At 44.8% G+C, this 15,358-nt stretch overlaps 1 protein-coding gene across 7 annotated transcripts in view; it reads right to left on the bottom strand.

The window, feature by feature from the left end:
• Positions 1-15,358, bottom strand: part of ARFGEF3 (ARFGEF family member 3) — a 178,956-nt gene that overhangs the window by 42,395 nt on the left and 121,203 nt on the right. For all 7 annotated transcript variants that reach the window (XM_073893993.1, XM_073893994.1, XM_025865994.2 and 4 more), the window contains 6 exons: positions 14,113-14,263; positions 12,499-12,819; positions 10,244-10,377; positions 8,046-8,191; positions 6,276-6,455; positions 541-685 (listed from right to left, as the gene is read on the bottom strand). In XM_073893993.1, coding sequence (XP_073750094.1) covers positions 541-685; positions 6,276-6,455; positions 8,046-8,191; positions 10,244-10,377; positions 12,499-12,819; positions 14,113-14,263 — 1,077 coding nt within the window. The remainder of the gene's footprint in view (positions 1-540; positions 686-6,275; positions 6,456-8,045; positions 8,192-10,243; positions 10,378-12,498; positions 12,820-14,112; positions 14,264-15,358) is intronic.

The following is a 15,358-nucleotide window of genomic DNA, read 5'->3' as shown; positions in this document are numbered from 1 at the left end:
CTTATGCATAAGCCAATAATGTTTTCCTTTGTGGCTTTAGGTATTAACTCAACACAGATACGTATAACTGAAACAACAGAAGTGTCAGCATTTTGTCTAATCTGTCAGTAAGAGCGGGGCCTGATAACGCTCAGGGTTCTCGGTCCGCCAGGAGAACTCAGAATGTGTGTCTCTGCTACACCAGATCATTTCCCGCCAAGAAAACATGGCTGAATAATAGCCTTCCCTGTTGTTCAGTTTCTTCTGATAGCATGAAAATTGGCATCAAGAACTCATACTTTATGACAAAAATCATCTACACATTCTTCCCTCTCACCACCCATCTTTAACATAGTACTGGAAATACTCCCCAGAGCAACTAGGCAGGGAAAAAAAAATAAAATAAAACACATCCAAATCAGAAAAGAAGGAGTAAAATTGCTTCTTTGTAGATCACATGATCTATTTTACTTAGAAAATCTAAAGACATCACCCAAAACTTTATAACGAATAAATGCATTCAGTGAAGTTTCAGGATATAAAATCAACACACGTTCTTACCCATGGAATAATCACCAACCAGATACTCCTTCACCTCAGACTTGTTCCCACTGTGCACAGTTTCCAGCGCACTGAACAAGGGCCTCCATCCTGACTGGATTTGCGTGGAACAAACTTCAACTAGCTCGCCAATGGATGTGACAACCTGGCAGAGGCAGAGGAGATGGCACTTAAAACCTCTTCCTAAAAAGAAGCAGGAAAATTTCTGGGAAGGGTGATATACTTCTCTGCTTCCTATTTCTGGGTTAATTTCAGTGAAAAAAAAAAAAACCAGAGTTCAGCCAAACCCACTCAAAAACCTTCTAAATAAGTAGCCATATCGCATTAATTTGCATTTTGCTAATGACTAATGTTGTTGAGCAACTTTTCACGTGATTTGCCATCTGCAAATGTTTTGCTGTTTTTTAAAAACTTGGTTTTTGTCTTCTCATTATTGTCTTTTTTAAAAGAAAGATTTATCTATTTTAGAGAGAGAGAATGTGAGCGTAGGTGGGGAGGGGCATAAGGAGAGGGAGAGAATCTCAAGCAGACTCCACGCTGAGCGTGGAGTCCAACATGGGGCTCAATCTCAGGACCTCAAGATCATGACCTGAGCCAAAACCAAGAGTTGGATGCTTAACTGACTGCGCCACCCAGGAGCCCCTCATTATTGTCTTTTTATTAATGAGTTGTTGGAGTTCTTTACACATTCTAGGTTCAAGTCTTTCCTCAGATACATGATTTATATTTTTTTTACAACTTTGACTTTGTCTTTTTATTTTTTTAATGGTGCCTTTTGAAGAACAAGTTTTTAATTCTGATGAAGCCTAATTCATCAATTTCTCTTTTTATGGATCATGTTTGTGTCATTCCTAAGAAATCTTTGTCTAACCCAAGGGCTCAAAGATGATTTCTAGTAATATTTACCATATTGGTGTCCATTTTGCCTGATGTTAATACGGCCTCCCTAGCTCTTTTGTGGTTACTGTTTGCACAGTATATCATTCTCAGTACTTTTACTTTCAATCTCTTTGTGCCTTTGAATGTAAAATCTGTCTCTTGTAGACTGCATATTGTAATATCTTATTGTTACAGCCACCCTTACAATTCTGCTTTCTGATAGTTTAGTCAATTCATGTTTAACATCTTTGAGATATAAATCCCATACAATAAGATTTACCCATTTATACTGTACAATTTGTTGTTTTTTTTAGCATATTCAGAGAGTTATGCAACCATCACTAATCTAATTTTAGAACAGTTTCATGACCTGCCTGTGCTCCCAAAGCCAGCATGTGCTAGCAGTCATTCCCTCCACACAACCCTACTCTCTGCCCTAGGCAATCACTAACTTACTTTTTCTCTCTATAGATTTGCTTATTATGGACATTTTACATAAATGAAATCCTATAAACTGTGGCTGGCTTTTTTCATTTAGTGCAATGTTTCCAAGGTTCATTCATATTGTAGCACAAATCAGTACTGATTTTTATTGCTGAATAATATTTTATTGTGTGGAAATACCACATTTATCCATTTATCAGCAGATGGAATTTAGGTTGTTTCCAACATTCTAGCTGTTATGAATAATGCTGCTCTGAGTGTTTGTGTCTAGATTTGTATGCATATATGTTTTCCTTTTTCTTGGGTATGTACCTTTTGAGGAACTGCCAGACTATTTTCCATGGCAGTGCATTTAACCTTCCTGTCAGTAGCATAGGGAAATTCCAACTTCTCCACATCCTCGTCAAAACTTATCTTTTTTTATTGAAGTTATCCTGGTTGGTCTGAAGCGATATCTCATTGTGGTTTTGATTTGCACTTCCTTAATGACTAAAGATGTGGAGCATCTTTTCACAAATACATATTTAATACTATTAATATGGTCTTATTTACATCTGTCATTTTACTATTTGTTTTCCACATATAATGTGGTTTTTTTGTTTCTCTGTTCCTCCTTTACTGCCTTCTTTTGTGTTAAACATATTTTTAGTGTATCATTTTAATTCCTTTGTCTCTTTTTAATTTATTTTATGTGTTATTCTCATGGAATTTGCCCTAGGGATTATAATATGTATCTTTGATTTCTCACAATATTCAAGTTAATAATGATTTAATTCTAGCAAAATATGGCAACTTTGCTTCTAAATAGTTTCATTTTCTCCCCCTTCTTTCTGCTATGGTTACTTATATCTTTATATTTAATAAATCCAAAAACACAGTGTTAGAGTTAGTGCTTTAAACACTGTTTTTTTAAAATAAAAAGGGAAAAAAAATACACAATCTTTTTATATTTACCCAGACACCATTTCTTCTTGTGAAACTGACTTACTCTGTTGTTTCATCTCCTTTTAGTCTGAAGGAATTCCTTTAGTACTTCTTATAGGATAGGTCTGTTGGCAAGAAATTCTACTGATTTTTGTTTATCTGAGAATGCTTTTACTTCATCTTCATTTTTGAAGGGTAGTTAAATTATTCTAAATTATTCACTTTCAATATGTCATTGCATTGCCTTCTGGCCTTCATTCTATCTGGAAAAGCAGCAATTAATCCTATTGTAGTAATGAACTGTTTCTCTCTTGATGCTCTGGAGGTTTCGTTTTTGTCTTTGAGCAGTTTGACTATATAATGCATCTACTGTGGCTATTTTTGTTTTGATGCTAATTGGGGTTCCATTATTTTTCTAAATATATTTTCTGATTCTTTCTGTTTCTCATCTTTGTCTAAACTCCCATTACACGTAAGCTTGACATTTTATCACAGGTCTCTAAGGCTTTATTTCTGTTCAAACAATCCTCTCCAATCTTTTTTTTTTTTTAAGATTTTATTTATTTATTCGACAGAGAGAGACACAACGAGAGAGGGGACACAAGCAGGGGGAGTGGGAGAGGGAGAACCGGACTTCCCGCTGAGCAGGGAGCCTGATGTGGGGCTCGATCCCAGGACCCCAGGATCATGACCTGAGCTGAAGGCAGATGCTTGACCAACTGAGCCACCCAGGCGCCCCTCTAAGTCTTCTTTAAGTCAAATCTGTCCCGTATAGTAGAAAAGCTGCTGATTTTCCAACTTAGCTCCACACTGTTCTTGCCAATAGCTTGATAGTAAAGGTGATGGGACAGTCTTGGGCAAGTCACAGACTTCCACTGTTCTTTTTTTTTTTAACTTTAAATTTTATTGTTATGTTAATCACCCTACATTACATCATTAGTTCTTGATGTAGTGTTCCATGATTCATTGTTTGTGTATGACACCCAGTGCTCCATGCAGTACGTGCCCCCTTTAATACCCATCACCAGGCTAATCCATCCCCCCACCCCCCTCCCCTCTAGAACCCTCAGTTTGTTTTTCAGAGTCCATCGTCTCTCATGGTTCGTCTCCCCCTCCAATTCCCCCCTTCTTTCTTCCCCTCCTGCTATCCTTTTTTTTCCTTAACATATATTGCATTATTTGTTTCAGAGGTCCAGATCTGTGATTCAACAGTCTTGCACAATTCACAGCGCTCACCATAGCACATACCCTCCCCAATGTCTATCACCCAGCCACTCCATCCCTCCCATCCCCCCACCACTCCAGCAACCCTCAGTTTGTTTCCTGAGATTAAGAATTCCTCATATCAGTGAGGTCATATGATACATGTCTTTCTCTGATTGACTTATTTCACTCAGCATAACAATGGAATATTATGCAGCCATCAAAAGGAATGAGATCTTGCCATTTGCAATGACGTGGATGGAACTGGAGGGTGTTATGCTGGGTGTTAAGACTTCCACTGTTCTTAACCAAAGTTCTAGCAAGAAGTATTTCTAAGCATGAATGCTACTCAATTTGTTGTCTGTCCTTGGTCAATTTTCAGAAACCTGAAACTGTTGCTTTTGACAAATTTGTCCTCTTTAATACTTGATTTTTGTGAGGAAGCTTCATTAACTTTTTCATGCCACCATAGCCCAAATCCCTTCTGTTCTAAATCTTTCTGAACACATTTAAGCACAGTTATTTTACAGTCTGTCTCTGATAACTCTGGATCCCTCGCTGAGCATGTGCATATGTGTGTGTGTGTGTGTGTGTGTGTGTGCCTATTTTTATTGTTTTTCTTTTTGTTGTCAGTGACATGTTATTTCCTAATGAGTCTGATTACTTTTGATTGTATGTAGACAGCACACATGTAAATCAAGAAATAATCCGAATCCTCGGGATGATGTCACCCTCTGCCAGAGGGCCGTTTTGTGCTATGGCAGGCACTAGAACTAGCAAGTTGTCTAATCTCATGGTAGAGATTGGGATGATTTGAAGTTGGGGATTATTTCCTGTTATGACTAGTTTAAGTTTCGCTCTGCCTCCTAATATGCCCCTTTCTCGTCATGGCTCTGTACCAAGGTGTCAGGAAGTTACCAGACTTGGTGGGCCCCAGATTGGTTTGGTTAGTTTCTCAATATTCCAACTTCCTTTTCTGAAATTAGTTGATTCCATTTTTAGGAAAAGTAGCCTCCAACACCAGGCACAGCCTCTGGCTATTCTCTTTCTCCCAGATATTGGCCTCATAGTTACTCACTGCCTTGTGTTCCAATACCTTCCAGTGATTAAAAATATTTTTTTAATCCAACTTTTCCTGGTTGTTTCCTGTGGAAAGCTGATCTGAACTACTTAGTTCACTATGATTGAAATCCTCCAACTTAGTCTTTAGGCATTAACTCATATTTTCATTGCTTTCTTTTGTTTCATTAAAATATGACATTCCTATTTAATATTTTGCGGGAAGGATACCAACACTTCAATTCTCTTCAGTCCTGACTGTGCCATCTGTTGTTTCAGCAGCTTACTCTGACTATTGCCTTGTTTCCCTGTGTGTTTTGTAATATTTTGGAAATACTGTGAACTCACATATCTGGGAACTTTATTAGTGGGATTCTTATATGGCTCGAGTTGAAATGAGTTCCTCTGGGGGAATTTCTGTTGGTTTTTTTGTACCATACCTGTACAAAGCTTCTTAGACTACCACGGTGGTGTAATTTCATAAGCTGACCTGCTAGAAGGGCTAGCTTGTAATTTTAAATCCTGTAGAGTTTTGTTTGTTTGTTTGTTTACCTCTACCAAGAGCCGATGTTCGAGAGAGGCTGCTACTATCCTCAGGAGGGTGGTATTGGGTTCATTTCTAATTCAACTTTGGCCTGAGTGAACACCAGTCTTACACGGTCTGCCTTGAGATTTATCTCCTGTTCCTGTGGCCTCAAGAATGTGATAAGCAGGACTCTGCTTCACCTGATGGCAAATACCCTCACGGCAAAACCAGGCTTAGGACTCTACTTAGTGCTCTGGCTTCCCATTGTTACTTAGTTTTGGACATCTTAGTATTACCTTTCTCGCCAGGAATTTTTAAACCTTTATTCAACCTTTTTGGTAGATTCTAGAGAGAGAGAGAGGAGGATCTATCTGTGTTCGTAGCCCACCATCATGCTGGAGAAGAAGTGGACAGTTAGTTTCCTTACCATCTGTCTCCCGGCAGAGGGTAATGTAGTGATTAAGAGTCTAGGCTAGGTATGTCTAAGTATAGACTGGTACAGCTAGATTGCCTAGGTTCAAACCCCAGTTCCACTAATCATTAACCATGTATCAGCTAAATTGCTTAACCCTCTGGTCACGGATTCCGAAAGGATGACTGGAAAGACGAAATATGCAAAGGCCATAAGGCAGCACTGGCCAGGGCACTAAGGAAGGGCTGCCTGAGACGTTGGTGATGCTGACTCCCACGGCACACTGACCTGGTCTTGGACATCCTCATCACACAACTCCAGCTGCATGATACGCTCAAAAGGTCGGAAAAGTGCTTCATTAAAGTGAAAATGAGGCGGCTCATTCCAGTCAGTGAGAACCTCTGTCAGTATATCATGGATGAAGGAAACGGCCTTCTGAGACACATGCCTTTCCTTATGGCAGGCAGCCTGCAAAATTCAGGGGAGAGTAGAACACCATCAGGACTTTACACAAGTAAGAAAACGGTCTCTTAAGTTCCTAACCCATTTCGTGTGGGGAGGTAGAAGCAGCAATTCCGTTGAAGTAAAAAAAAAAATTTTAATTAAAAAAAATCTCCAAGGGATAAGTATAGATGAACAGCACACTAAAGTTGAATTTTTAATAATTTAACCAAAGATCACACACAACTCCAGTTTCACTTTAATATTTCTGGAAAAATAAGAGTTTCTAGTAATTTCTTTTCTTTTCTTTTCTTTTTTTTCTTGTAACATGACAGTTTTCTTGGGTGGTAAAGAACACATGGACTATAAAGACACCGGAACCTAGTCTGGGACCTGCCTATGGTCTCATTTTAGCCATGTTCTGAATATGATCAGATGTGTCACCTGTCCCTCAAGGAAGTGGGCCAGTTGCCCCAGAGATGATCTAATTGGCTCACATCTTTGTATGCATGCCCTTGAGGAGCCCTCTCTCACACTGACGCTGGGCTTGGATGTGTGATCTGCTTTGGACAATGGAATAATACCAAACATTGTATCAGTAGAGAACTGGAAAGTAGCTCTGATTTGGGGTTTGCCCTCTTGCTTTCCTTGGAAACCCTAAGAATTCCATGTGAATGAGCCAGAGCTAGTCTGCTGAAGGGGGAGAGACCATGGGGAGAGGCCCCTGTGTCCAGCCCTCCTAATCAAGGCTGTCATGAACCAGCTGACCCCAGGTGCACAAGTGAGGCAAGCTGAGCTCAGCCAAGCCTGGTTCAACCCAGCTCAGATTTCTGACCCACAGAATCAGGAGCTAAATAAATGGTTGTTGTTTTATGTTGCCAGATTTTGGGGGTGGTTGATTATAGCGTAACAGATAACTGATACACACGGTTTTTCCATGACCAAGTTTGTTATTTTCTACCTTTTCTTTACTAGAATGTTCTCAGTTTAGTGAACTAGTTCCACAAGTCTTTATTTGATGAAGTAGCTCTACCAGATTAATGCTAAAGAAGTAGTAAGCATCACTATCACTGAAAAACAAGGCAACAATTTTCCCATCAACTGAGAAGTAGCCAGTCGTCATGCACTGAAGTGCTTGGTTCATGGGATATAATTTATCACATACACCACTTTGTATGAGAGTGAAAGGGGTCCTGTATTAATTTTGTTGGGAAAACGAGGGCGTATGGTTTGCCTAATTACAGAGTACTTCCCAGAGTACATTTAGCTATCAGAAAAGAAAGACTGGCAGGAACAAAAGGCATTGTTATAATCATGTATAAAAGTGAAACTCCAGCCTCAGGCTGAAAGTAAAGCATAAACAGAAAGCAGGCTGTGGGAGGTACCTAGCCAAGTCATGAGAATGTAAAGAAAGAGGGTCAGGGTGACACCAGGGTGGGACTGCCCTTTGGGGGTGATTCTCTAGACGCCATGATGTGCCATCAGTGACCTATGATGTTTGTGCCCAGGTGATGGGAACCTTAGCCTTGCTCTTCGCCCACGCACCGCCTCGAAAGCCCTGTGCTGGCTCTGCTGCAGGACCTCCCTGAGCTTCGCTTCCTGCTCTCAGGGGCTCACCTCCACCAGGTGTGGGGCCACAAGGCTCCAGCAGCGCATCACGTGGAGCAGTGGCCGCGACTTGCTCCGCACGATCCTCAGCATGGCATCCCCGAGGCGGAATAGGTGGAGGGCGCTTTTTCGGTCTTGGGTGGATTTAACCTCTCCTGGAAGAAGGCAAGACCACAAAAGCCATGAAGCCCAAACACAGGAATAGTTTGACCTGTTCAAGCAGAGGAGGAGGATGAAAATCAAAGGGGATGAAAAATACTCAGGGTGGTAGGATTAGTCAATGCAGGGCAACTGAGGGAGGAGAGGACCCTGGATTCAAGAGAGACGAGGCGGTTCACTCAACACCTCTCCTATCGGCCGCCATACCCCCAGAGCCTGCCACGACAAGTGTGAGCACTGCTCGTGGGTAAGGGGGAACGGCATGGTGGTTAAGTAGGAGGGGTGGGGAGCCGGACTGCCTGGGCTCAACTCCTGGCTGCACCGTTCAGCAGCTGGTTATGCTGGACCAGAGATTTCTCTCTCTAAGCCACGTTTCTCGTCGTCAAAGTAGGGCTAACAGCACTTACCTCTTAACGTTACTTTAAGGATGAAATATGCAGATACAAAGTGGCCTATCACAGGGCCTGGCACATACTAAACGCCCCCCACTGTTAGCCATTAACGTTGCTGTTGTCACTCGCCATCCACTTTGCCAATCCTTAATGGCACCTCCGAAGAGCTTGCCAAGCAGGTCAGGCCCCTTCCGGCCCAGTAACATGCTTTTTGAACCTGCTCTGTCTTGCCTCAGCGTGCTCCTTGCCTCCTCGGGTCATTTGCTCCTTCTTTGCCCTGTGCCCTTGGTCTTCTCCCTTCCCATCACTTTCTTCTTGCTCAGGTCCTACTGTTTCTCCTAGTTTGCCCACAAAATGCTGATCATTATCATGCTCTTCCAGTCAGAAGGCTCCTTTCTAATTAGTCTTGCCATATCAAATAAACTTCAAAATGACAGTAATAATAGTCACTGACATTTACTGGATGTTTATTCTGCATCAAATGCTGTGTTGGTGTGTCTTTAATCACTTTAGTTTTTAAATTAAACCTTAAACAAATGTGATTGCTGCCATTTTACAGATTAGAAAATTAAATGCCAGAAAGGTAAACTGACTCACCTAAGACAGTGTAGCAGGTGAATGGCGGAGGCAGCATTTTAACTCCTGTCTGATTCATTCCAAAGGCAAATGCCCCCTCCGCCTCCTCCTAGGTCTGCTGCCTCTTCCTGACTCTGCTCCTCGCTTTTTTGTAAGCTGAGAGCTTGCTGGTTTCTCCAACCCCAAACACTTTGAAGGTGGCCCCTAGGTCCAGGGATGCCCTGGAAGTCCGATGGGTCTGGGAGGTTGGCTTTATATAGCTAAGCTTTTAAAGTCTATTAAAAACCAGCAGGGAAGGGACGGTGCTTCTCAAATCAGAATCTGCAGTAAGGATCCAAAGGCCAAATATATACACTGAGAACTTCAGATCCCTAAAGATGGGACCACAAGAGGCTGTACAATCCAACCTGCCAGCACCGTGCGTCCCCAGCACGTAGCTCCGTGGCTCTGCCCAGACCCATCGGGACAGAGGCTCACTGTTTTGGCACGACAACCTTGGCTATGGATGGACCGCTGTGAGCAGCCTGCCACCCGTCTGGGACCCTTGGGCAGCTCCTTACGATACGGCTCCCTTCGTGGTCCTCATCAGTGGAGACGGTGACACTGACCTATCATTAGGGATATGCCTCGATAGCAGTTTTTCTAAGAGTAGCAGGAGGCTTCTCCCCCTTCCACTCTTCTCTCCCACCAGCCCTGGGTGGAAACAGGAGCTGCTTCTGCAAGCGGCTGAACTGAAAGAAGCAAGAGACGTGGCTCATGACACGGAGATGGGGTCCCATCCTCATGGGACGCTACCTGCACCCTGAGCAGCCACATGATTTTCTCTGTCTCAAGCCCAGAGCTTGGCAGAACCAGCCGGCACAGCTCCGGTGGGGACAGGTGCAGCAGTGGCCACAGCATTTCCGCTCACACAGTCCCCAGCATGCCTGAAAACTGGTGACAAAGCTGCGCTAGACCTTAGCCAGGGTGACCGTGTGGGACGGGGATGTGGATTCAAGTCTTCAGGTAGGCCGCTGCTTTCAGAGATCTGGGCCACCTCCTGCTGATCTGGCGGCACGGTCTCTTCGGGGAAGGAATTACCTGGCATTGCCAGGGAGTAATCCACTGTATCCGTGACAGAATGGAAGAGCTGGGACTGCGACGCTTTCTTCAGCTGGTAAAGGAACCCTCCCAAAGCCATCAGGTTCAACTTGTCCGTAGCATCTTCAAAGAGCCTGCATGAAACAAATAGATTGGTTACTTGGGAACAATTCTGTGAAGTCTTTGTGGTAGAATGATGATGGTAATTTCATTTACTGTGAGTAATATAAATGTGTAAACACTGTAAAGAAATGCACATTATACTTCTCTATTTTTACTGTGTATAAGTCTGCTCTAACTAGGAGATTTTAATCTAAAGGGTACAGATCATTAAAAAAAAAAAAAAATCCTTGTTTCCCCATGGCTTAGCTCAGCCATGCTCGGCACTCATGAAATGTTTGGCAAGAAGTTGAAAACTGGCAAAGCATCACCCCCCTGAAACTGAGTCACTGGGAATGGAAGCCTTAGAATTAGCTTTAGTTTCATAAGCTTTATGATAAAAAAATCCACTAAGTGAATCAAGGCTTTTGCTGGGCTACGATCGATGAGTCTAATGCTGGGCTTGGTCTTGAGAAGGATACAAAACCAAAGTACACCCAAACCTGTAAGCCCCCTGGGGGTGGGGCTACCTTTATTACTGCCTCTGACTCATACACCCCGCGCCCTGGACATGGTGGGAACTCAGGTATCTGCTAAAAGAACAAACACTCCCTAACATAATGGACCTCACAAGTTCCTTTTGTTTCCTACTCCACTGGGTGCAGACATTTCTAGCAGAAGCAGCTGGGAAGGAAGAGGGGAGCACAGGTAGCAGGGCTTAGGGAAGGATCCGAGGCTCACTGGAATTCAGAAGGTTGGCATCCGACGTGGGTTTCTATGGCCAGCCTTCCGCCACTCTTGGGTCATCTGTTGCCTGCTCTCCAAACCTGTGCTCACACCAGAAGGGCAAGCAGCCCGGTGGGCTGTCACATGCTGGGCAAGGAGAGGGTCTCCAACAGAAATTGAATACGGAGTCCCTTTTGAGAGGTTATATGAGATGTACAGGTTTATAAGATGGGAATTAGTGGATTAAGCATTCACAAATGATTGAAGCAAAGATTTTTTCTTGTTCCAATTTTAATATCACTTAGTGTCTGGGTCCTATTAACCGTTTCTTCTCTCTCGTTCTTAGTAAAAGAACAGCGATGAACATTATGTCCCACCTGACGCTTGTATACTACTTTCCAGATGCCAAACACTCTCCCAGCCACCTTGTTGGATACACCGGGAGAAGAGAGTACTGTACTAAGTTAGTAGATGGAGAAACTGAGTCTCAGCATAACTATTTATACAGACATGACCTTGCAGTTGGTTAGTGTCAAAGCCAGGAAAGAACTCAGGTATTCTGAGCCCCCGTGAGTGGTGTTCTGCTTTCCCACACCCTGGCTGTCGGCTCCCTGTATAAACTTCACTGAACCAGGGCTGAGGGCACAATGACCCAGCGTGGACAGTGCAGTGAGGTGAGACTACATGTGACTGGTGACCAACAGCAGCCTCAACATCAGAAAGTGTCACCACTTGGGGTTGGGGTTATTGTTGAGTTTAACCTTAACAATGGTTAAAGAATATATCACACTCTGGGTGTGGGAATATAGATAGTAACTATCATAAAAATAATGGATTTTTGGTGGCGCCTGGGTAGCTCGGATGGTTAAGCGTCTGCCTTCGGTTCCGGTCATGATCTCCAGCATCCTGGGATCGAGTCCCTCATCAGGGGTCCCCGCTCGGCGGGGAGCCTGCTTCTCCCTCTCCCTCTGCGTGCCACTCCCCCTGCATGTGCTTTCTCTGTCAAATAAATAAAATCTTTTTAAAAAAAATAATGGATTTTTATCATTTATCAAACCCTGTCCTAAGTGCTTCAAGTGTAGTAATTGATTTAACCTCATGGCCACCCTGTGAGAGGCTGACTTTATGGCCTTATCTGATGTGAGGCAATCAGGGCCCAGGGAGGTGAACCTGCCCAAGGTCACAGGGTAAGTGCAGAGCGCCAGCCCCAGGGAGTCTGCCTCCAGAGCCTCCGGTCTTAGTCAACAGACAGCAGTTCATTCTAAGTGTGGGGCATGACGGGACACAGAGGTGTATTTGAAAAAAATAAAAAAGAGGCGTAAATGACTGGCCAACCCATCTAGTGGTCCTGGGAGTGATCTGAGACAAGAGACACTGGTGCTCTGCGGGAGCAGTACCTCCGGGGTGTGGGGACCATGGTGCACTCCTACCTGTCAGCTTGGGTGGACAGTGTGAGCACGGCCTTGGCGGCGCTGCTCCCAGTCATGAGGCTGCCCCCACGGAAGTCCGAGGCCCGGCCTCGGCTGCCTTCCCTGACCAGCTCTTGGATGGAGAGCGGCTGGATGACGGGGGCCGCGCTCAGGGAGCTCTCTGGCTCTAGGCTCTGCTCTGGGGCCGAGCCCTCGCACTCTGGGTCCCCAAGGAGTCCGGAGCCCCCTGATGCCTTCTGGGGCTGGCTGATGGTCAGAGGGGGCTGAGAGGCGCCGTCGCTGAAATGCGTGTGCTCCAGCGTGCCCACGTATTCACAGACCCTAGACACAGGCACAGACAAGCAGCTGTTAGGCCTCGTAGCTCAGCAGGCCAGCTCTGTAAATCCCACAGTAAGGGAAAGAAACCCCAGCCTGCTTTGCAGAACCCCCCTGCCCCCTCCAATTTCCTTTCTTGTCAGGGCCACCCTTCTCTCTCCCCCTTCACTATCCGTATTATTATTATTATTTTTTGATTTGGACTAGATGACCTGGAAGTGGGGTAAGGATCCTCAGACTGTCTTCCTCTGTGCTGGGAGTAAGGTGGGTAACAAAAGCCCTGTTCACCCAGTTCCATCCTGTCCAGCTTATTGGCTTATTTGGACTTTGGATGCCTGAGGGGATTTTTCCCCAGGGGCCCTCTCCCCCTCTCTCTAACCATTTCTTCTCTCTCGTTCCTAGTAAAAGAACAGTGACGAACATTATGCCCTGATGAGGACTCAGGAAGCGCTTCTTGACGATCCCAGCCTGAGTGTGCATGTGGCTGGCAGGCCCTCTAGCCACAGCCGTGTGCTGACTGGCCTCAACAGCTCCTACAACTAGCACTGGGGGCGGGGGTGCCCTAACCACAGCAAACACAGAGAAGTATCACAATGTGGGGTATAACTGCCAACTTCCAAATTGTTTGTGCCCAACAGACCCTGGGACTAAGATGGTTCGTAAGAGGCCCGGTGTCCCCGAAGAAGCCCAGTTGGTCCAGTAAAGACCGTCCAGATAACCTGCTCTCGTGTTCTTTAAGCAGGCATTTTTTTGATTCCTTATAGTCATTTTCTTTTTCCTGTTTTGCCTGTGAGAGCAATGAGGACCAGCAGGACACCAGCCTCCACGCTGAAACCCACTTTGCTCCAGGCTGATTCATACTGGCTCTTTCGCCTGTTCCTCCCAAGATAGGTTTTTCAATCTTTGAATCATCTGCATGCCTCTTTCTTTGAAACCCAACAGACACTTACAGCTGGATTTGCTTTGAGGGCATCAAACTGAACCTAGATCTGGCTGATGCCCTGGGCGAGATCCAGGTGCCTGAGCCCTGCCCCTGACCGCCCCACTCTGCTCTTCCAGAACTGAGCTCGGTGCGAGGCATCGGGCGGGTGCCGAGGAGGCGGCGAGGAAACGGCCTGGTGCCCGCCCCATGCCTGCACCGTGGGTGCTGCTTCTCCGTCCCAGGTCCGCCCAAAGCCCATGCCCAGAAGACATGCTTTTTGTTTCAGTCGTGCAAGGACTAGGGAGCTATCCCCGCTACTGTCCTGCAGGTGCTGTGAACTCGGTAACTGATCGGGGTTGGGGGCTCTTGTCACGCACCTGAACACGTGCGGCCAGCAGTCTGGGTTGTGGCTTCCCATCTCCAGGCCTACGCTGAGGATGGCATCCATGCACAAGACGTGGGCGGTGTGCAGCCAGACCCCCTGCAGCTTCCCGATCTGCTCCAGTTTCTGCTCCACTTTCAGTTTCACTGTGCCAGAAAGACATTCATTAACGTAATGGTCCAAGAAGGAGCCAGAAAGGGAGAGAGAAGGGATGAAAGGGACAGAAGGGCTGCCGTGCAAGAGCAAAAGGGAAACAGCAGATGTCACGCGGTGTCACTGGCAGCAAGCTCCTCAATAGCAGGTCCCTGGGGTTCAGCGTGCAAGCCACCCAGCCCTCGGGCCCCACGGACACTGGTGAGCCCAGCTCGGCAGCTTCACAAGTTGGGTGGATCCTCGGCTGGCAGGTGTAGGTCTTCCAGACCCACCTGTGGGTTCTAAGTCAGTGACAGCAGTGAGGATGGGCTCCGTGTGCCAACGCCAGCTAAAGCTGTTTGTGCCCGAGCACTCCCTCCACCTGTGTGCTCACACTGATAAGACAGAATTCCTGGCAATCTGCGAGTTCTCTGAGGTTTATTTAATGTCATATGTTCATGATGATGATCATCTAAAACATATGTAGGTATTCCCTGAGCACATGATGACTGCTTTACAACTGAAAATCATCAGATCGTTTCACTCCCTGAGTTTACGTTTAGATTTGTGATCTTCAAATAATACTTTTTAAATTATAGATGACTAATGAGAAAGGATGCAGAAGGTAACCTAATATGTCAATTTTGCAAAATGCCAAGGCAAGGCCAAATGACAACATCCTCCATGAATAAAGGTGTCAAGTCATCAGAAGATGGGTCTGGTGGGATAAGTGAATGATGGTCCAGAACCTAGAAACACAGCACACTCACTTCAGAGGAAGCCAAACCACATTCCTGTTGTAAGAGGCAAATTGAGTTTTAGCAAAGCATCATTTGTCTCATGGATGTGATACTGATTTTATTTTTTATTTGTACATCATTTGAACATCAATTCTGGTTTTATAATTTTTTAAGAACTTTAAATGTAGGGATTTTTATGTAATTTATGGTTGTGCATATTAAGTGTATATACTAGATCATCAACCCCTTCGTTGGCTAACTGATCTTCACAAGTTAAAAACCAACTCTTTCCAGAGTTCACAAAGCTCAGGTTTTTCTCTTACAAGAACAAAGTTTTTTCTGAAGCTTCTCTCAGGGATTTCCTCCATT

Source organism: Callorhinus ursinus, unplaced genomic scaffold, assembly GCF_003265705.2.
Source record: "Callorhinus ursinus isolate GAN/ISIS: 27379988/994484 unplaced genomic scaffold, GSC_fseal_2.0 scaffold6, whole genome shotgun sequence".
NCBI lineage: Eukaryota > Metazoa > Chordata > Mammalia > Carnivora > Otariidae > Callorhinus > Callorhinus ursinus.
The sequence above is the reverse complement of the archived record's forward strand: the minus strand, read 5'-3'. Positions and strand labels throughout refer to the sequence as shown.